Below are 22,907 nucleotides of genomic sequence, written 5' to 3'. Positions count from 1 at the left end.
TGCTAAATCTGCACACCACTTGTACCCATAGACGCTGGGGCACTTTCATCACAACAATCGTAAACCCAACCTCTTACCAGCACTTATTCAAGGGGACTACGGCATTCTTTGCGGCGTTTTGCGCTCTTCAATTGCTGTCAATTGGTATGAGTTTACCCTCCAAACTAGGTATAAGACTTACACAAAACCGGGGAAATCAGTGAAATTAGCGTATCTATTTGTATTATATATACGTACATATTACAGAAATTTTATCATTACTGCATTATAGTCAGTTGGGGGAAAAAAAAACAGGGGGGTTTTTGGGGTAAGAAAAAACATGGCCCTCCCCACCGTCTTATTCACTCGATATTTAATTGGTGAAACATGAATACAATTGCAACTCTAAGCATACCATTTAAAAGACTGAAGTTTCGTCAACATATTGTGATATATGAAAGCCCCATACGAACTAAGCATGTGAGCTCTTCGTAAAATATGTTTTCAAGGCAGTTTTGAAATCCAATATGGCGGCTACGTTTTGCATGGACGGTTCTCATCAGTGACGGCCACCATCTTTCCCCAGCCTTCCCAGCACTCATTTGAACAATGTTAGCGTATGTATGTAACGTTTATTGATCTTACTCAAGATTGCAGTTGTAATCAGCACAATAAAACAAAATTTTGTTGCCTATATTAGTGAAAGTATGAAACTGTTATTCCCGGGGTTATGGTTGGAACTGAATTCATTCTTACCTTGTAATCGGCGGTTTTTATCCTTACTGCCATCACAACTGAAACTCCACAGTGCTTATTTGATTGTTATTATAACACATTTGTTGGGTCTCAGTTCACTCCACATTGCACTTTAAACCCGTTGCTGTTCCTGGTTTCTAAGGCTGCGACGCGCCATAAACACAATTCGAACAGCAGACGACGACAGACGACGAAACTGCAAAGTTTTATTCCCTAAACTGTTTACTTTACTCGTTATTTAGTTTAAATTTACTTTGTTATTTAAAAATTTTGATTTAATTCATGTATATTATCCCTTTTTGCAACAAACCAAATTACCCCGAAAAATTACAGATATTTCTAAAGTAGATAAAATCAAATGTTTCTAACGTTTTCGTACATCTGGCTGCCGAAAAACCATAGAGGAACGAATAAGTTTTTTTTTTTTTTTGCTAGCACTTTTCATTGATTTTAGTCTTTATTAGTATTTTGAATTTCTTTAATAATCGTATGCCAGAAATAAATGTAACCTTTAAATGTTTGCATGCTAAGAATGGCAAAATCATCGTTGCCACATTAGTGGAGGCTTCACAACATACGCCGTTCCATTATTATCCTGTTAAGCGTCCGCCCCTGATGAGCTCGCTGCTAACGTACCGTCACGCTTTTTTTTGTAATTAGCGATCATAGCACTGATGATAGTTTTTCAAAGTTAATATTGATTTTTATGCTTGTTATTCATACTGTAATTAACTGTAGGAAATTCTCTCTCTCTCTCTCTCTCTCTCTCTCTCGGAGTCCAGTCACTCGGCAAAGAAAAGTCATCTTCACTCCGCAATTGGAAGAAAATTTGTATCATCACTGGAGGATCAGAACTAGAGCTCTCATCATCAAATAGGTTATCAATATCACACTCCTCATCTAGTATTGATTGATCTCACCTGAAGAAATATGCCTCCTCTTTGGGACATTCATTGTGAAAGACGCGAAATCCAATTTGTCTCGATAAACGCCGAAGCGTATTGAAAGAAAACCAACAGGGACAGGCAGTTTTCTAGCATAAGCGACCACCAGGAAAGAGTTGCCAGGCTGGAAATAAGTTTCCCATGTGCTGAGAGTGTTACCAAATGATGTTCCTACACTTTCTATACGAGTAAACGTATTATTACGGGGCTGACGGCTTGACAAGCACAGTTAAAGTCTTGAACGTAATATCCCGTTGAAGGCGCTACCGAGTAGATCGCGGTAAACGTATATTACGTGGGTGACGCTTAACAGGTTATAAACTGTTTCCATGAATTCTAGTTGTCATAGTAATCAATAATGATAAAATTGCTTTAATATTTATGTATATATCCTTCCACTACATAGCCTAATTTCACCAATTTCAACGTTTTGTGTGTAGTCTTATACCCAGTTTGGAGGGTCAAACACATACGAATGGCAACAGAGAGAGAGAGAGAAAGGAAGGCGGAGGAAGGAACGAAGAAGAAAAGGGATGGCGGTGGAGGGGGGGGGGGGGGTTGGGGAGAGGGTAGGTGGAGCTTTATACGCGTTGTTTCGTATCCATTTCTGCATAATGGAGTTTTTGTCTCTTGTACAAGGACAAGTGTCGTTATTCTTTACGATTAGTGATTCACGATACCTTATAAATTAAGGCACTGGGTGTAATGCACTATAGCAAAATCTCGTTCTGTTAAGAGTGTTTGTTACAGAAATAGGTATTGGCCCAAAACCTGCTTGCACTGTCTCTGAAACCCATAGTAGACATGCTGCTTAGTTGTCAATCAAGTTTTTATAACCAAGTGTTTTTTTACAAGCTAGCTATTGAATAAATTTGTATTTTTCTCAAGTCAAAAAACATATGGCCCTCAATGCTAACTTTCCTCTTTTAACGACTTTCTGGTCATTGCAAATTCGGCCCATAATTTCTTATGGTGCGAAAACAGACAGAGGCCCATGGACCGAAAACGATTGCGTCACACTACGGCGATAATCCAGCAGTAAAACATCTTCATATATCCAAAAAGTAAATAATAAAGATATATATGCGCATTACGATTATAACAATTACATGTATAGCTGATAACAATCTGCATGAATAACTGGTAAACTGTTCTGCAATGACAGTTGAGTATAGCAATTATTTACAATAGGTACGAAAGTCAAGATGTCGTGACGTCATAATACAGAACTTAAAAGAACGTTCTAATTCAGAAAAATAATTACTTAAATTTGAGTCAGAGTCGAGTTACTTTTTCAAATAACGAATATTTTCAAATTAATCATCATAAATATGTAAAATATTGATGTTTTACTACTTATTTAAAAAATTAGCCAAGAGCACGCTTCTCGTCATCTTCACCCAAACAGCTGTTTACGCCTGGCTTGTTGTTGGTGAGAAATCGTGTTTCGATTGTTGTGATAAAAGTGCTCCAGCGTCTGTGGGTACAAGTGGTGTGCGGATTTATCACAGGAAATGGAAAGTTTGTTGACACAAGCGACTCCGTAAACATCGAGATGGCGTCAATCTTCGAAACATTTTTAGTTGTAAGTAAAAATTTCTAAAGCGTTTTGGTGAGATTTCCCACTGCCGTGGGCGCCATTTCAGTCACCCTCTGTTTAAATCTTAAAATTTGGCCTTAATTTCTAACTTTGGAGAAAATACTTACTTCGAAAGGAGAGTAGAGGTCTTTAGCTCCGTTTCTCACCAACAACAAGTCGCGACTGATGCCCATCTCGGGTGTGTCAGGACGCGTTATAATGTACTTTTTCGGAGGGTGGCTTGCATTGATTGTAGGTGGCCTGCTTGGCCTGCTGTGATGTTCTACCCTATACATATTAGAGCAATTTTATCATTACTGCATTACTATGACAACTAGAATTCATCGAAACAGTTTGTAAATGCATCGGCGTATTGTGTGACGCTCCACTAGATTGGCAACGATGAGCCATTTTTCCTCACGTCGTCTGCTCGTAAGTATTACATCCGAAACATTTGTAATTTTTGGGGGTTAATTTGGGTTGCAAAAAAGGGATAATGGACATGAATTAAATAAACATTTTGAAGTAGAGTTAAACTAAATATTGAGTAAAGTAAACAATTAAGGAATAAAGCTTTGCATCTCATAATCAGTGTTGTCGTCTGCTGCTCGTAACTTGTTTACGGAGTGATGTGCTTAGGAAACACGAACAGCAATGGGGTCGAGTGCACTGTGGAGTGAATTAAGACCAAATGTGTATAATTCAATCAAATAAGCACTGTGGAGTTTCAGTTGTGATGGCAGTAAGGATAAAACCACCGATTACAAGTCATACTTTCACTAATATAGGCAACAAAATGTTGTTTTTATTGTGCTGATTACAACTGCAATCTTGAGTAAGATCAATAAACATTACATACATCGCTAACATGTTCAAATGAGTGCTGGGAAGGCTGGGGACCCGAGAACCGTCCATGCAAAACGTAGCCGCCATATTGGATTTCAAAACTGCCTTGAAAACATATTTTACGAAGAGCTCACATGCTATTTTAATCGTATGGGGGCTTTCATATATCACATATGTTGACGAAACTTCAGTCTTTTAAATGGTATGCTTAAGAGTTGCAATTGTATTCATGTTTCACCAATTAAATATAGAGTGAATAAGACCCGTCCACCGTGATGAGGGTTGGCCTGTCGTGATATTCTACCCTACATACGCTAACATTGTTCAAATGATTGCTGGGAAGGCTGGGAAAGATTATTTTAGTCACTGATCAAAACCTGTACATCCACAAGGTAGCCGCCATATTGGATTTCAAAACTGCCTTGAAAACATATTTTACGAAGAGCGTCACATGCTTATTTTAGTTCGTATGGGGCTTTCATATATCACATTATGTTGACGAACTTCAATCTTTTGAATGGTATGCTTGGAGTTGTGATTGTATTCTTGTTTCACCATTTAAATATAGAGTGAATAAGACCTGAAAACCGTGATAAGGGTTGGTAGTCGCTGGTTTTTCCCCCTAATGTACTTTTTCGGAGGGTGGCATGCATTGGTAGACGTTGGCCTGCTGCAGGCCATGCAGTGTTTTACCCTAATAGCCAGAGAGCCGTGTCCATTGTTGAAGTGGAGGGTCAGTCTTTTTTTAAGGTGAAATACCTGTGACTTATTAACCACAAATAACCTGTTTTCCGCAGAATAACTAAGAGCTTACAGAAGGTAGCGTATCTCCTTGCCCTAGAAGTATGCAGTCGCTCTGAAATGCCATTTGTCGTATGCACTTACCTACTTCGGGAACTTCACCCGAGCCTAGAAATTACTGTATAGAAACACGGAAACCCTGTTTTGAGTTGTCAAGACTAAACCTAAATTTGCCTAACATCTGCACAAACCTCGCACGCCACAACACCTCTTAAGGGGGGGACAGAAAGGTCCGGAGGAATAGTGTCGTACACTTGATGTAACCATACAGAGGTCTCCTTAACATTAAACCCTTTGAGAACCATAACCTTCAAGATCCTGTCAAATAACACCAAAGAAATTTACCGAACACGATACATCCATGGTTCAAGATTTGAAGCCGAAAGCTCCAAACAAACACTTATTGGAGCCATGGTTGAACAACATACTCGCTTTGGCAACATTATTCTGTCTAATCACGGAAATTTTCCCTATCATTTTTAATGTAAGACCATTTCTCATCACAGATGTAATTAATAGTAGGCAATACAAAGTCACTTGGTCTCCGATGTTCATAGATTTCAAAGATAAAAAATATGATACCACAGAGACTCACCCATGTTGGATGTCTGTCCAGGAAGAAAGGAATGGCAACAATCAGGGAGCGTTGTGCTTTACCGAGAACCAAGAGAAGATCTCCGACTAAGGTAAGCCAATCGCCGTAAAAACCCTTTGTATAATGTCCTACTTGCTTCTTTTTTTCTTAATATTTATATGTTGTGACTAAATTTCATTACTTTAAAAATTCATAACATATACTAGCCATCTAAAGTCTACAAATACTACTTTGCTTGAATTGCTTTATAAAGGCCCTGCTGGAAAAATTATATGTCAAGTATATACCATGTTACTCACAAACGGAGTCCTCTTCTTTACATGAAGAAGATTGAATGTGCTGATTTGAGAGCAACCAAAAAAAGAAAAAATTGCTTTATTTTTACAGCATACTGAAGGGCAGGAAAACACATAGAAGCTGGTTTAAGTAAAAAAACAACACTTACACCTAAGAAACAACACCCCACAGTCAAAGATCTTGGGACAATTGCTCTAACAAATGCATCATATAAGATTTTCATGGGGATCCTGAAAACCAAAATAGAAAAGCATATTAGAAACATAGGAAAAATTAATGAACTACAATCAGGCTTTACCGCACAAAGGAGGGGAATTGATAATTTATATATCTTAGAATACTGCATACAAGAAACGTACAGAAGAAAGGACTCATTATAAAATTTTGATGTGTCAATAGACTTCCAAAAAGCACTGGACTCAGTTAATAGAAAAAAGCTCTTTGAGATCATAATGAAATATAGGCAGCGTGCAGAGGTAATAAATGCAGTTGCAAAGATATATACAAATGATGTAACAAGTCTATGCCTTAACAATATAGAACAAAAAGAGCTAAATGTAAGTAATGGAATAAGACAGGGATGCAATGGCTCAACCATATTCTTTCTACTAATAACTTACATGATAATAGAAAAACTAGAAAATACGACAGGTTTTAGAAATGAAATTATAAGGATAGTGGCACTATTATATGCAGATGATGGATTAACACTAGGACATACCTTTGAAGATAACAAAAGCAATAAAAACCTTTATGGAAATCGCAAGCGAATGTGGCCTAAACATAAACAAGGGCAAGAGTAACATATTAATATACAACTGGTATAGTATCTATGATGTGGAAAATATGGAGCACATAGAAGGAATAAGAATAGTTAAGGAGATTAAATACCTAGGAGTGACAATCAACAACATGAAAGACTGCTTCAGAGAACAGATAAAAAAGGCGCAAATTGCAAATATGGCTAATGCAGTCATCAATAAAAGCTGTAGCAGAGTAAAAATAGGAAAATTGTACTGGAAAGGACTAGCGATGCCATCATTCATGTATGCCATGGAAGTCATGAAACTTGACAAGAAAACTATAAATGAATTTCAGAAGATAGACAATCAAGTATATAGAGCAATTTTGAAAGCGCCAAGTTACACAGCAAGTTATGCCTTAAGATCTGAAATAGGGGCCTCTTCCTGCCATTCAAGAGATATCAAGAATAAACTATTCTACCTGAAACATACACTGAAGAGTGGTGGAAATAGGCTCCTATATGAGATAACCATGGATCAATATGAAAAAAAACTGGATAATCCAAGTAAAAGAGTATATGAAAAAACTAAACATAAACTTAAGTAAAATTGAAGCAGTTAAAGACAAACAGTTAAGAGAAATAATAAACAATTGGGACAGAAAAGCATGGCAGAAAGAAAGGAATAAAAAGTCAACGTTAAGAATCTACGGGAAATATAAAGAAAACAAAAGAGAAGAAATCTGGTATGACAACACTGAAAAAACAATGCTGATTAGTAGAACTAGACTAAGTATATTAGGATTAAATGATAGAAATAGGATAAAAGGAGAAGATACAAAATGTTTATGCTGTGAGGAACAAAATGAAAATTTAGAACATTTCTTACTTTACTGTCCAGCATACAATGAGATTAGAAAAAGATATAGCTTTATGCAGCAACCATATCAAGAAAATAAAGAGGAATTAGTAGCAAATATACTCTTATTGGTAGTTCTACTGAGGGAGGAAGTGGAGAATAGGAAAGATTTTATAAAAGAAATGTGGTATTTTAGAGAGAAGAAACTCAAACAAACACAAACAAAGGAGGAATAAAAGAAGCAAGGGAGCCGTTTCATTGGCATATCCCACATACTACTTGTATTCAAGTTTCCTCATGTTTATGAAAATTACTGTTTGCTCAAAAGGAATATTACAAGAATATTTCACTGATATAAATGTGCAATATTCTTTTCATTTTGGAAGAAGACCCCCTCTTCTAAACAAATTCTGTTGAATAAGATTTTTCTTATGACTCGCTTCTTCGGCTCAGCGATACTTCTTTAGAGAAATCTAAATAAAACTGAATACGATAATTCATTGTTACGGCCTCTGAGAGGTCCGCTTCAGGTTCGATATGAAATAATAAAAAAAAAAAAATATTTCAACACCAACAGTTGAAACTGGGGATACGAATATAGAAAGAAACACACAACAAAGGTTTATTTACAAGCTTACTAACATAGGTAAATGCAGAATGGTATCTCCTATTTACATAAAAAGAGAGAATCTTACACTGCATGTACTGGGGGAACAGTGAGACAATTCAAATACTTGCTAGTCAATTTGGCAATTCGAAGCGATGGCTTCTCAAAAGGAAAACGGTGATTGCAGACGTCCTCTTGACTCCGTATTGCAGAAACTAGTCTACTTGTAAGGCAGGAACTCTCCAAAACCTCTAGCAGGACCTTTTCTTCTCTGAAGTCTGCTCGACGTTGAGATAACACGGTCGTTCACTCCTGAAGACGACTAGACCAGTATCCAACCAACTCTTCTTCTGATCCTTCGTTGGTTCCTTTTTCTCTGATCTCTGCAGCTGCTGATCTCTCACCGATAATCTGATCTGTGGCTCTTACTGAGGATATCTCTCTGTGACTAACTGGTGATCTCTCTTTTACGATCTCTGCTGCTGCTGCTACGACCGTCGTATTTATACGGCACTCTGGGGGCGGAGCCTACGGCGAGTGTCACAGACTCGCGAGATTTCCAGAACTTCCTAGATGAATCTAGACGAGGTATTGCATCAGAAATCGCGGCGTTTCTCCCGACACATTGGCGCGTGTTGCGCTCCACAACACGCCCGACGATTCCAGAACAGCTGCGAGAACAGGCGCCTCCAACACGGGCGCGAAAGCCTCCTTGCTGCCGAACTCCTCGAAAATGCATTCTCCTTTCCTTTATCTTTCTTTGCTAGGAAGCAATTACCATCACATTCATTTAGAATAGGATTTTGCCGTCAATACTGGTATTATCAGTATATTGGTGTACTGGAATGGCGGATCTCAGGTCCAGGTTAAGCAGGGGTTGTCGTCGGTGTTGGTATTGACGGAAAAATCCAGTTCTGAATAAAATATCGCATTCAGCATTATTTAGATTTCTCCCAGTATGAATATTGGCCATATATTAAGTAGTATCACTGAGCCATAGAAGCGGGTCACAAGGAAAATAGAAAGGATAACATATAAGATTAATTCGCTGAGTTTTGCCATTTTATTAAACATTATTATTAGTATTAGTAATATTAATGATATTGGAAATATTTCTAGTCTATAGTCATCTTCCACGTTCTTTCTGAATAGACATTCATTCGATAAGCAAACTGTAATTAGAGAAAATGGTCACAGACAAATTGATGACCTTAAAGAAATCTTGTATTACAGAAACAAAATAAATTTATATGTGGGTTACAGAGAAGAAGAAACGTGAAGTTATCATAACAAAATCATCGTTAATAAAAACAAAACAAAAAAAACCTGTCACGAGCGTACTCTTACTTTACTTCTCTGATGGACTGATCCACAGGAGACACCTGGCTGGACGATGATTAGGCTTACAATACATTATGACAATGCAGTAAAAAGTAAAAGATAAAAATGGACAGTGAACGGTAGAAATCTTACAGCCCGCAAGGTACCACTAAAGACCACAATATCCCGCAGTTCGCTGGAGCTTCCTAAGATTACACATAGCAAATACATCGAATTAGAACCAGAAATATTTAAACCACCTTATCAACAAATTAAGGAAATGATAAAATTTCCTGTTGAACAGTAGTAAAACATAGACGTGCATCATGGATGCACTTGCACATAGCGCTAACAAAACACATGAGAGGTTAGCCATATCGTAATTGAGTGAGGAACTGCATGCCAAAATAACCTCAGCATTATTTTCTCTCTGTGTGACAACGTCTCGGATCTATGTTCATCTTGAGGTTCTGATTAATACCAAAGAGGGTATGCTGGAGTTGCGATCTCTACACCAGTACTACGTAGTTCGGTGGTCTTCTACCAGGGCGGCGTTGCAAAGCCTTGCAGCCATTTTTAAAGGTCTGGGAACCGACGAATTGAACACGGATTAGTGCAATTGTGAATTTTTGGTATTAATGTTTAATGAGTAAGTGTTTAGCGAATTTTTAGGGTTTAGTGAGTAAGTGTTTATTGAATGCTTATGATTAGGGTTTAGTGAGTAAGTGTTTATTGAATGCTTATGATTAGGGTTTAGTGAATGTTTACTGAATGTTTAGGGTTTGTGAATGTTATTGAATCTTTATTATGCAAGCATTCAGTGAATGATTAGTTAGTCTTTGGGGTTTTAATGAATGTATTATGAATGTCTAATGCGTAAGTAATCAATGAAAGTTTAGTGAGTGTTTAGTGAATGTTTAGTGTATTCAGTGAATGTTTAGTGAGTGTTTAGAGTTTAATGGAAATGTTTTGTGAAAGTGTTTCACTAATGTTTAGTGCATAAGCATTCCTTAAGTGTTTAGGGTTTGGTGAAGGTTTAGTACATGTTAGTGTTTAGTGAATGAATGTTTAATGTGTAAGTATGTTTATTGAGTGTTTAGAGTTCAGTGAAAATGTTTTGTGAAAATTAGTGTTTAATAAATGTTTAGTACATAAGCATTCAGTGAGTTTTTAGGGTATAGTGAATGTTTAGTGTGTAAGTATTCAGTGAATATTTAGTGAGTGTTTGGGATTTAATGAATGTTTGTGTTCAATGAATGTTTAGTAAGTATTCAGTGAATGTTTAGAGAGTGTTTAGGGGTTAATGAGTATTTAGGGTTTAGTGAATATTTAGTGTTTAATGAGTGTTTAGGGTTTAGTGAGTGTTTAGTGTATAGTGAATGCTTAGGTGCTATAGGGAGTATTTAGTGAGTGTTAGTATTTTATGAGTGTTTGGTGAGCATCTAGTGTAAAGTGAGTGTTGACTATTCAGTGTGTGTTTAGTGTTATTGAGTATTGAGTGTGAGTGTATGTTGAGTGTCAGTGTTTAGTGAGCGTTTAGTAAGTTTGTGTTCAGTGAGTGTTGACTATTCAGTTTGTGTTTAGTGTTATTGAGTATTGAGTGTGAGTGTATGTTAAGTGTAAGTGTTTAGTGAGTGTTTAGTAAGTTTGTGTTTAGTGAGTGTGAGTGCATAGTATTTGAGTGTTTAATGAGTGAAAGTGTATTGTGAATGTTATTGTTTAGTGATTGTACATTACTGTTTAGTTAGTGCTTAGTGACTGTATGCTAAGAAAGTCCTGCAATTTACAGGAACCATATTTTATGCTAGACACTGCTTAGATCTAAGAGCAGATATTTAGGCCTTCACCACAATGGTTTGAGTGCTTAGGCCAACCTGTTTTTGTGTCATGCAGTGTTTCTCAACGTGGGCCATATGGCCCCCTTGGGGGCCATGAGATTTTTTCAGGGGCCATTAATATACCTTCCCTAGGCGTATTAAGGTGATGGACGGAAGGCGGGTGTGTGTGTGGGGGGGGGGGGGGTAAGAACTCAGAGTTGGCATGGAGGGGCCACAACAACTTGCACTGGATTGAAGGGGGCCACCACCAGAAAAAGGTTGAGAAACACACCACCATGAGAAGGAACAAGACCTTTCAATATGGCCGCTCGAGGTCACACGTTAGGCAGGTAGATCGCCACTCCAGAAATGATGTTCACTATCAGTGGTTCTCAACCTGGGGGGGGTGAGTGTCCAGGAAAAAAGTAGATATTTATCTTTATTATAAAAAAAATGGTTAATACACAACGGTCCCCACTCTGTATTCCATTTATCCAAGATCGTGGGCCAATATTATAATTATTATAAAAAAGAAAATACAAAACTATCGCCTTTACAGTTTTAACATTAGTTTTCTATACTCTGCAAGTCTACCAGGCTGACCATTTTCTGTAATTATTGAATTTAAATGTCCTTATGCGTTACCGGCGGCCGGCCCAATGCAAGTCCAGTCTCCAGTGACAGTCAGTCAGTCGCCTTCCGCACTTGTCTGTGATAATTACTTCTCTTTCACAGTTCTTCTGTTGAGCCCGTTGAGGTATATTTAGCATAGCTGTTTTATTTAATGAAATTTTGTTTTGAATTATGAACACGCATGTGTTGCTCAATCGTTGCTCACAAGTTATGATTTCCGTTGGTATTTTATCAGAAACTGGTGGTGCTTTAAATCATTATTTGGTTATGGTAAAGTAGTGTTCATAATCGTGTTCACTTGTTTCTTAATAATCATGTTTTTTTATGAACAACATGTGGAGTTTGTTAATATTTATTGAATTATTGTAAAGACGATACACCGAACGGTATTTCGGTTTCCTCTATTTCGTATTAGAAGACGCGTCATAACTTGTTGTTATTAATTGTCTTTTCTCTTTGCTTTAATTTTGTATTGCGTTAGTTGTTGGATTGGTATTGTTAATGAGTGAATGTACCGCCACATAGTGGCAGTGAAGTTATAAAGGCCTACATAGGTAAATAATTGTATTTTTATTCTAGTATTAATGAATATCTTCTTATTGAGTGATAATGAATGTTTTTCTCTGTAGTATTAGTGAGTGTTCTCTTTTAAGTAATGAATGATTGTTATTGTCTCTTATTATTAAATGTTTTTTTATTAATCTATGTCATTGTTGTTATTATTTAGCATCCATGTGGTGTTTGGAATAATCATGTAACCGTGTTCGTGACCGTGTTGGGATGTTTGTTAGTATTTGTGTGGTGTTTATGATCATATGATATTTGATAATGACTATGATATGATCATGTGTTTGTTTATGATGATGTGGTGATGTTTATCTTAACATACACGGGCCTTACATTTTGTTCACAGATTTGCGTTGTTCACTGCACATTTATAAAATCACAAAGTGCAAAGAAGTGGAAGTATCTTGATGAATATGTTCGATTTGGATTCGTGTCGCTCCATAAGGGGGATACATAGGTCCCCCAGTGTGTGATATGTTTCAAGACCCTGAACATTATGGAATGCAGCCCTCACACTTGGAACGCCACTTGAAGACAACACATCCTCCTCTAGCTGACAAACCCTGGGCTTTCTTTGAAACTAAAAGGCATTCCTTGAAGCAAGCTAAGCTGGACGGCAGTGGAGCATTTCAGCAACAGACTTCAAAGGTTGTTGAGGCTTCCTATGAAATTGCCTTGTTGACTGCAAAAAGCAAGAAGAGCCATAACATTGGAAAGTCTCATAAAACCAAGCTTACTTTGTGTGGCAGAACTCGTTCTGGGGAAAGATAGTGTAAACAAGCTCTCCCACATTTCTCTGTCAAACGGGACAGTCAAGAGAAGGATCGATGAAGTGTCTCAAGACATCAGAGAGCAAATTCTCGACCGACCAAGTAAGAGCTTCTCCTGTATTTGCTATTCAGCGTGACGGAACGACTGACCTCGCTCATTGTTGTCAGCTACTGACTGCCAGGTAACAGAGTTAAAGAAAAAATCTTCTGCCACCCCATGGAAGGTTGTACAACAGCAGCAGATATTTTTCAAGATGTATCAAAATTCTTTGAAGAAAATCATCTTTCGCGTGAGTCGCTGGTAGGGGTGTGTACTGATGGGGCTCCAGCCATGCTGGGTCTGTTGTCTGGGTTCATAACAACGGTGAAAGGAAAAAGTCCATCTGCTGTAAGGACACACTGCATACTTCATCTTGAAGCCGTAGCATCCAGGACTCTACCTGCTGAAATGAGAGATGTCCTGAACGTGGCCATATTAAGGTAGTCATCTTTATCAAACTGGAGCCTTAAACAGTCGTCTCTTCACACTGTTGTGTAAGGATATGGAATCTGAACATGAAGCCTTGCTTTTCCATACAAACGTACGGTGGCTATCGAGGGGGAATATGCTTGGCTGACTTTATGAACTACGTGAAGAAGTGGCAATATTTCTTGATTTGCAGCACGAGATAGATCGCCATGATAAATTCATGTCTGAAGGCTTTCTGCAATCTTTAGCTTACCTTGTGGATACGTTTGAAGCGTTGAATACAGTCAACCTTAAACTACAGGGGAAAAACATCAACATCATCATGCACCATGATATCATTCGAACGTTCTTGGCCAAATCCGACCTCTGGAAAAGTCGAGTTCAGAACGGAAATACAGCCTGCTTTAGTAACTTGGATTCTGCTCTTAGTAACAAACACCTTGAACCCAAATTTAAGAAACAAATAATTATTCGACTGACTTGAAAGCAGAATTCATCAGATACTTTGCAGATATAGATGAGAAGCGTGAAGGTTGGAAATTCATAAGAAACCCATTTCACTGTGATGTAGCTGATATTTCAGAGGAAGTCCAAGAGGAGTTTCTTGAGTTAAAGTTCAACTCCACAGCTGAGGAAGACTTCAAAGAATTGGATCTTGAGATGTTCTGGATCAAGTATCTTCCTGTTTACCCTCTGATCTCATGTCAGGTTCTTCGGATTCTAACTGTTTGGATCCACATATCTTTTTGAAGCGGCATTTTCCATACTCGTTGCTGTCAAAACCAAGTACAGGAACCGGCTGAAGAACGTTGAAAGGGACTTACAATGTGCACTCTCTGGCATTCGACCACGCATTCAAGATCTGTAGCTCAGCAGTGTCAAGCATCTCATTAACTTAAGAAAATAACCTCAGTGAATATGTTATGTACCAATATTGTTTGTACAGAATTCATGCACAATAAAAAGTCTAAAAGCAGCAATATATTTCAATTTTTTCAATAAAAGTTGGATGTGAATTTTATTTATTTGGCTGGAAATGCAAGAGGACCGTGGAGGGAATGACCAACCAAGGGGGTGTGGTAGTAAAAAGGTTGAGAACCATTGCCCTAGATTAATCATCATCATCCTATCTTATCGCACCATTGTTCTATCCATTGGAGTGGTGTCGTTTGCTGTTCTTAGATCCATGTCCGAACAAGTGGGCAACTACACAAGATGTGATTCATATTTTGGATTGGTTCCCCACAGGGGCATACACATTCACCATACTGAAATATATCAATCGGTTTCTTATGATAAAAAGCCTCTTACAATCTTAGATCGCCTCCTAAACGAGCTTTGCATGAAACATTAAAATCAGAATTATTTATGTTTTTACGTTGCACAAACCGTGACAACGCTTTCCTTTAGAGGACTAAATGGGTTCCCTAGAAGTAAATATGTCCTTGAACTTATGCTTCTCTAGTAGAAACAGTCATGTTGGGTTACCCATATACTCGTATTCCCAATAAACTGGACACAAATTTGTACACAACCAGTGAAAGTTTTTTCTAGTTAGTGACTTTAATTTTTAATAGAATACCATTCACTTTTGTCAGCCTGTCTATTTCACTCATCTTGTACTCTTAAATGCCCAGAATAGACTTCTTCACTAGCTTTCGGAGTTCCACTATGCTGAGCACTTCAACATGTCACCAACTTCTTTTGGTACTCTTTCCCAGAGGAATAGTGCCAGCTCAGACGAAGACATGCCGACAAACTGTTCCCTGATGAGTAAATTAACTAAGTTATGAACTATTCGCTGCATTCAACCATTTCAGTCTTATCTGTTGAAATATCTGCATCCTAGCAGTCTCACCCAGCTTTGGTCCGGTCTCAAATTTTTTTACTAAGCATTTCTCCTGTTTCGACCACAGGTACAGTGAAGTTACAAGGTTTTAGTGCAGACGGTCCACCTTTATTCTTAGACTTATTTTTATTTCTATTTCTTTGTGCAGCATCTGCATTTTCCCCTGTTGAGTTACCATCATCGTGCTTAATCAAGGTTACAGTGTAACTTATACCTATCGTTACCTGTGATGCTGTGTGAGAACCCCCTTGTGATTAGCATCCATTGTTTTCTTTTCAGCTCGAGAAAATCCCATTGTGCATCTGCTAAAGTAGTTTTATTGGGAAGTAACGTAACTGTTTGGGCTATTGTATCCTTACCCAAAGTGACCAGTAATGTAACCCTTTCCCCCTTCGTATTCACTCAGTAATGCAACTGCCCCCTTTAGTGATTTGTAAGATTCATAATATTGAGATCAGGTGCTCAGTGCTTTGCATATAATCGCCCCAATCCCCAAACACGTGTATTGCACTCTTGCTTATATGAGATCGCCATTTGTTACAGATGTGCCATTGTGTAGTTGCTGTGGAAGTTGGATTCTCGCCTCGTGTTGCTCTGGGACCTTCACCCTTCGGGCTCAGTAGTAATACCACGTGCTCGGTCACGTCCGGTCACTGATTCAACTATAACACGATCTATTCTACTTTAATCATCTGTGTTATGGGACCCTGACGTCCCTATCACCCATCAGGAATTATCCATTTCATTGCCATATCTTGTTTATATAAACATAATTAAGCTAAATCTTCCCTCACTCTGAAGTAGGCCCTCAGCTGTAGAGTTTTTTTTTCTTGAAGTGTGGCCGCCTGATCAAGGCATTTGCTAAATTAAGTAAATATCCATATCTGTTGCATAGTTACAATGAACCAAAACTTAAACAATACCAAATTGCAGTCCTTTAACCCAGGTAGTTTTTATTTCATTTAAGGTTAAAGTTAGCCACGATTATGTGTTCCGCTATAGGTACCAACAACACAGACGACTTGTTTCAAATTTCGCCTTTATGTTTGTACTTGCTCCCAGGAAATATTTCACTCAGTGTTGTGCCACAACAATATAAGGCAAGAAGAACAAAACTTAACAAATGACAAAAGATAAGCATAGTATACATCGATCTGTTATTAACTTGCCTGCTCATCGAAAAACTAGGAAGTAAAGCGACAGGACTTGGAAATTAAATTCTGAGAATCGTGGCACTATTCTATGACGAATTGATTAGAGACCATTTCTTGGATGAAAAAAAAAATGTGGAATCTTATGGAAATAATAAGTGAATGTGGCCTAATTAAACAGATAAAAGGAATATATCAAGGACTGGTATAGTATAGGAGACAGAAAACATTCAGTACACTAAAGGGATAAAAATGGCTCAGCAGATAAGATATGTAGGTAAGACAATCAACATGCAAAATACTGCTTCAGATGACAAATGAAAAAGGACCAAATTACAGCACAACAGATGGCAAACATGGCCAGCAGTCATTCGTAAAAGGTGATGGCAGGGAAGCTGTACCTACTGGAAGGGATTGGCAATGCCATTATTCGTATGCCATGGAAGTAATGAAACTCGGCAAGGAAGATAATAATAAACTGCAAAAAAAGAAAGAATAAAATAGATGATCGAGTGTACAGATGGCCAACGAAGAATTGGCGTAGTTTCTTAATTCATTGTTCGTTATGGAAATATTGCCATGTGCAGGTGTCAGATTATTTACTTAACAATAAATAACACTTCCTTTCAAAGGTGCTATACTTGAAATAAATTACATTAGAATTGAGAAGACTTATTCAACGTATTAAAGATAATTATTTTGCAAAGTAAGGAAAATATATATCGATGGGTCCACGATTTCTAATTCTATTCTCAACTCTAGCTTCGTGACAGCATACCGAAAATTTTGAAGTTGGCTTTGCTGCTGCTCGAGTCTTGACTCAACGTATCGTATTGCGCTGGGGTGTTGTCATTTCGTCTCCTACAGCCGATAAATAATACATCAAGGCGTTAACATTCTTTGAGAACGATGTTTAATTAAACTAATTTTGTCCCTTGAGCAATAAAATAATTTTCATGACACATTTAGTGGGCCTAAATTGGACTTCTGATTTTCCCACATGATTAGCCTAGGTCTATTTTCAACAGTATACTCTCGGATACGTAATATTAATGAATATTTAAATCGACAAATATATATATATATATATATATATATATATATATATATATATATATACTGCTTTGTGTGTCTTCTTATCACTATGGTGCCTAACGACCTTATCCATGCATCTGTATAAATACAGACGTCCACTGCGTAAACGCATATTCAATGTTTAATATGATTTGTTACGTACAGAATTAATAATCACCCAAAATGATAAAATTTACACAGTATATGATTATGATATTTCAGGAGAACTTCTGGAAACAGAAACTCAAAGATAAAAACTCGCAGTAGCGAAGTCTCAATGATGTAGATAATTTCTGTAAAAAAGTAAGATTAAGAATGTCTCGTAACTTCAGCCACAGGAATAACGAAAATTCGACCTGCAAAGGAAACACTCAGTTACTCCAAATGAATAAAAAAGGATTGTACTTAGCTTGATTTTGTGGGAAGTCACAGTGTTTCGATAACGACACGCGGCCTTGGTCGCCTTTCTCTGTTTAGCGGATGACCCTGGTTTTGGCTTGAGTTTCCCCCATGCGCGTTGTAAGTTTGTTGGATGATTCGAGTCCTTGAAGATCCGATGCTGCAGACGCGTCCGGTTTGTTTCTTGAAGATATGCACTGCTGAAGTCGCTCACTGAACGATGATACTAGGTTGCTTGAAGAATCTCTTGCTTTCGTCGTCGTTGACTTCTGATATGATACATTATTCATTATTCTGGTTATTCTTCGGAAGACGTTAAAGAGTTCTTGTTGAAGGCTGCCACCAATATTAGGGCTGTTGCCTTGGTATAATAAGGCGCCCTGTAAGGTTATGTTAGACCTGCGATAATTTTACGCTAAGTTGGTTGGTTATGACTTCCATACTCATTGGAGTGTCTTGGGATTTGATGATAACTTACGAAGTCAGTATCTTCTTTGTTTATGACGACGGAGATGTTTCAAACTCATGATGATAATTTCTAAGTTCATTCAATATCTTCTTTCTGATGTGAGGTTTCTAGTAGAAAACACGAAGTATAAAAATATCCCTATTCTCTGAGATTACATGATGAAGATCAGAAGAAATTTGTACAGGTCTGCCAAGGATGATGGCTGATAGAATTCTGACTACAATCTCGGTTACAAATCATAAAGGAAGCAGACAGTAGCTTGAACATACGAACATACACACAGATGACATAGATTACAAGTCACGTAGGCCGTTTGAGCTATAGGTCACGGTGGTTGTCTCAAGCAGGAAGCTTGGAATACAGTTTACAAAACAAATGAATGACCACAGGTGACGGCAACTAGACACTGACTCATTACAACACGTCATCTTAGCCTACTTTATCGTATCTGGTCTGATCACATTCCTGCAAGCAAACTGGTTGACCTCTTGGGTCACTGGTTTTAATTAATCATAGTTTTAGTTTTTTATATATGGAATAACATTCCATATTTCTGCTCATGTAGCACTTACACATTTGCAACTGAAAAGTGTTTTAATAATTTACTGTATGCAAATTACACCGTTAATATTCGAAATAGGATATTGTTATTATTGTTGAATGTAAGCTGAATGTAACTTTCTAAAGCCCGGGACGCAGTGTTACCATACGCACACACCACAGGCTGGTGGACAGATGGTAAAAAACCGAGTATATAGTGATAGGTGTCTCCAATCTATTTGGTAATGTGTATCTATGGTTGTGATATGACGTTTTTTATCACTTCGTTTTGTTCACGTCAATTTTGCTATATGGAAAATAGTTTTACACAATAACATAACATAATGTTCTAAAGCTATCAGTGACTGTTTTTAACGTTATTATACATGATTTCTTCCATCTTTGAGAAGAAAAATAAATAAATAAGGCATGAATTGTGTGCCAGGCAAGTGAACGAAAAATTATGAAACTCTGCCACCAGTTTTTTGGCCGACAGTACATGAGGACAAAACTGAAAGTAACAATTGTTGTACCTATATAGTAAGATGCGGATTATAATTTTATTTTTTTTAAATAGGAGCCTCTTTCAGCCGCTCAAGGAATATGAAGATTAAACTATTCTATTAGAAGCATACTACACTTGAGAGTAATGATAATGGAACCATGTGTGCGATAACCGTATAGTAGGTACCAATATGAAATGAGAGAAAAAAAATCCTTCCATTCTGCAAATATAAGAGTATCTGAAAAAGGGAAGACAATTAAAAGAAATGATAAACGACTGGGAAAGAATCATGTTTAAGAGAAATAAATGACTGATCAACAATCAAAATCTATAGAAAATTTTAGAAAAACAAGGGAAGAAACCTGATATAACTAAAGAAAAAAAGAAAGAAAAAAAAAACTCCTGATTCGTATAGGCCAGATTAGAGTTAGAGACACACTAGAACAGAATGGGAGGTTGAGATCAAGAAAGGAAAATACAAAATTTTTATGCTGTGAAGAATAACTGGGAACTTAGAAAATGTCTTACTTCATTGACTACTGTATTACGAATATATAGATGTAGATTCGCGCAGCAACCAAATCAAGAAGATAAAGAAGAGTGCATAGATAACATCCTATTTTTCGTATTCGCAGAACCGTAGACTAAAGAAATTAAAAATAAGGAGGAGCTCGTCAAAATATTTGACACTGTAGAGACAATATATTTTATCGAGCACAAGGAAGGGAGAAATAAAAAACGTAATGAGCTCGGGAGCCGTTTCAAAGTAATACTTAATTATTATTACTACTATCCTGAGACAGTCTTCTAAGCAAAGTCTTTACTTCTAAGATGCTTAATATGAGTATTTCGTCTGTCATCATTTCAAGATTGAAGCTTTCAAAACCGGTACTTATATTAACGAGGACGCTTAAAACATCTATCATAATGAGCAATTCCGGTAACTAATCAGTGTAAAGGTTTTTTTCTATTTCAATTGTAGACTAGACCAGCAGTTGGCCCGCTAATTTAGTATTTGCCGTAAACTTTATATTGCAGAGACATTTTTAAATTCGTAAAACAAACGTGAACACAGAAAAACTTACGAAAATGCTTTACTAGGCTAAATCGTTCAGAGTGAAGTTCTAGGTAGTAGCTAGTAGGCTAGTACCTAGGTACCAATTAGGTAAGCCTACCTATACTAGGGTAAAACACCGCGAGGACTGGCTAACTCACTGACTATCACAGTTGGCCACCCTCTGAAAAAGTACTTTTAACGCGTCCTGACACCGGAGATGGTCATCAGTCACGAGTTGTTGTTGGTGAGAGAAGGAGCTAAAGACCTCTAATCTCCTTTTGAAGTACTACCTAAGTAGGGTAAAACACCGCATGGACTAGCCAACTCACCGACGATCATAGCTGGACACCCTCCGAAAAAGTACTTATAACGCGTCCTGACACCGTAGATGGTCATCAGTCACGAGTTGTTGTTGGTGAGAGATGGAGCTAAAGACCTCTACTCTCCTTTCGAAGTAAGTATTTTCTCCAAAGTTAGAAATTAAGGCCATATTTTAATTTTTAAACAGAGGGTAATGAAAAGGGTGGCCAACGCAGTGCAAACTTCACCAAAACGCTTTCAAAATTTTTACTTACGATTAAATAATTTAGAAGATTGACGCCATCTCGATGTTTGCGGAGTCGCTTGTGTCAACAAACTTCCCATTTCCTGTGATAAATCCACACATCACTTGTACCCATAGACGCTGGAGCACTTTCATCACAACAATCAGAAAACGGTCCCTTGCCACGACGTTTTTAAGGAAACTACGGTTTTGGTAGAAGACGACGAAGCGTGCACTAGATAATTATTTAAATAAATAGTAAAACATCAATATTTTACATATTTATGATGATTAATTTGAAAATATTCGTTATTAAAAAAGTAACTCGATTTCTGACTCAAATTTAAGTAATTTTTTTTTTAATTAGTAGAATGTTTTTTTCAAGTCCTGTATTATGACGTCACGACATCTTGATTTTTGTACCAATTGTAAATGAATTGCTATACTCAACTTTCTTGCAGAACAGTTTACCAGTTATTCATGCAGAGTGTTATCAGCTATTCATGTAATTGTTATAATCGTAATGTGCATATATATCTTTATTATTTACTTTTTGGATATATGAAGATGTTTTACTGCTGGATCACCGCTGTAGTTTGACACAATCGCTTTCGCTCCCTGGGCCTCTGTCTGTTTTCGCACCATAAGAAATTAATGGGGCTGAATTTGCAATGACCAGAAAGTCGTTAAAAGAGGAAAGTTAGGATTGAGGAACATATATTTCTGGGCTCGGCCGTGTCGCTCCGGGAAATAGGTTTCTTTAGCACTATTTCTAAGGTAAAATATTGTTATAATACCAGAGAACTGCTAAATTGAACATGCCAGAATATTCTGGTTCGCTCACCTTTATTAAAAGGTGTCGGTGTGGTTCCTGGGGCGAGTGAAAACCACTACCATGGGACCCTCTCCAATTAGCCTCTCCTACATCAAAACCCTTCAGGAAAGGGGAGCCAACCTACGGCTCACTACCTGCTACCGTGTAGCTAGCAGCTGTGACGTCATTCCTTTGATAGCACTACTACAAGACGCACATGTTTTTGTTTGCTCCCTTGTGTTTCTCGCTTTTTGCCTTTTTTACGTTGCAATGGATCGTCAATCTGCTTCTGCATCCAAGTTAAGTACTGGTATTATGTTTGACACTATTTAGGAAGTGATTTTGGCCTTCATTTCCTAATTATTTAGGTTTTTATGAGTCGTCGCCACACGCAGCGGCGGCTGCGAGCCGCCATTATAGCGCACCCCTTTGTGTCTCCTCATTTCGGTTTCACTTGGTCCCCCATTCCTAGTTGAACCGAATCGTGATAGTAGTATGTTTTTTATGTCTTTTTGTGTTTTGGATGCTGTTTTTGACGATCATAAATATGTTTTTATTTTTATTTTATTTTATGTGCTTGCACGGGGGTTTCCTTTCGAGCACGTGTCCTTGTTTCGTTGCTCTTCTGGACCTACCGTTACATTTCATGCATGCTTTAATATTTGGTTAGGTTTCCAGTTTAATATATTAGTATCTAGCCTTTGGTCCTAGCCTACCCTGGCCGCCTGTCCTACGATTCTTCGTTACGGCACTAGGCCAGTTGCTCGGAGTTTCCTAGTATTGACCATCCTTATCGGGTGGTCGTGCTCGGTCCTCCTAGGACATCACTGTTTCTTTTCTTTTATTTTCTTTTTCCCCCCGTGTTAGTACATATTTCATTCTTGTATATTATTACGTGTTATATATATATGTGTCGGCTAGGTT

At 37.6% G+C, this 22,907-nt stretch overlaps 2 protein-coding genes across 3 annotated transcripts in view; one reads left to right on the top strand and one right to left on the bottom strand.

The window, feature by feature from the left end:
* Nucleotides 1-5,621, bottom strand: part of LOC135216805 (small ribosomal subunit protein eS8-like) — a 58,574-nt gene extending 52,953 nt beyond the window's left edge. Inside the window, exon 1 of the mRNA XM_064252301.1 lies at nucleotides 5,501-5,621. Coding sequence (XP_064108371.1) covers nucleotides 5,501-5,504 — 4 coding nt within the window. The 5' untranslated portion in view covers nucleotides 5,505-5,621. The remainder of the gene's footprint in view (nucleotides 1-5,500) is intronic.
* A 14,684-nt stretch (nucleotides 5,622-20,305) lies between these two features.
* LOC135216783 (enoyl-CoA hydratase EchA19-like) overlaps nucleotides 20,306-22,907 on the top strand; it is a 346,923-nt gene continuing 344,321 nt past the window's right edge. Inside the window, exon 1 of one of the 2 annotated variants that reach the window (XM_064252275.1) lies at nucleotides 20,306-20,508. Coding sequence is in view for 1 of the 2 variants with exons in the window: in XM_064252267.1 (XP_064108337.1) it covers nucleotides 20,400-20,508 (109 nt within the window). In the remaining variant the exon portion in view is untranslated. The remainder of the gene's footprint in view (nucleotides 20,509-22,907) is intronic. The other variant, XM_064252267.1, reaches the window with a different exon arrangement.

This window comes from Macrobrachium nipponense, chromosome 19 (genome assembly GCF_015104395.2).
Source record: "Macrobrachium nipponense isolate FS-2020 chromosome 19, ASM1510439v2, whole genome shotgun sequence".
NCBI classification, from domain to species: domain Eukaryota; kingdom Metazoa; phylum Arthropoda; class Malacostraca; order Decapoda; family Palaemonidae; genus Macrobrachium; species Macrobrachium nipponense.
The sequence above is the reverse complement of the archived record's forward strand: the minus strand, read 5'-3'. Positions and strand labels throughout refer to the sequence as shown.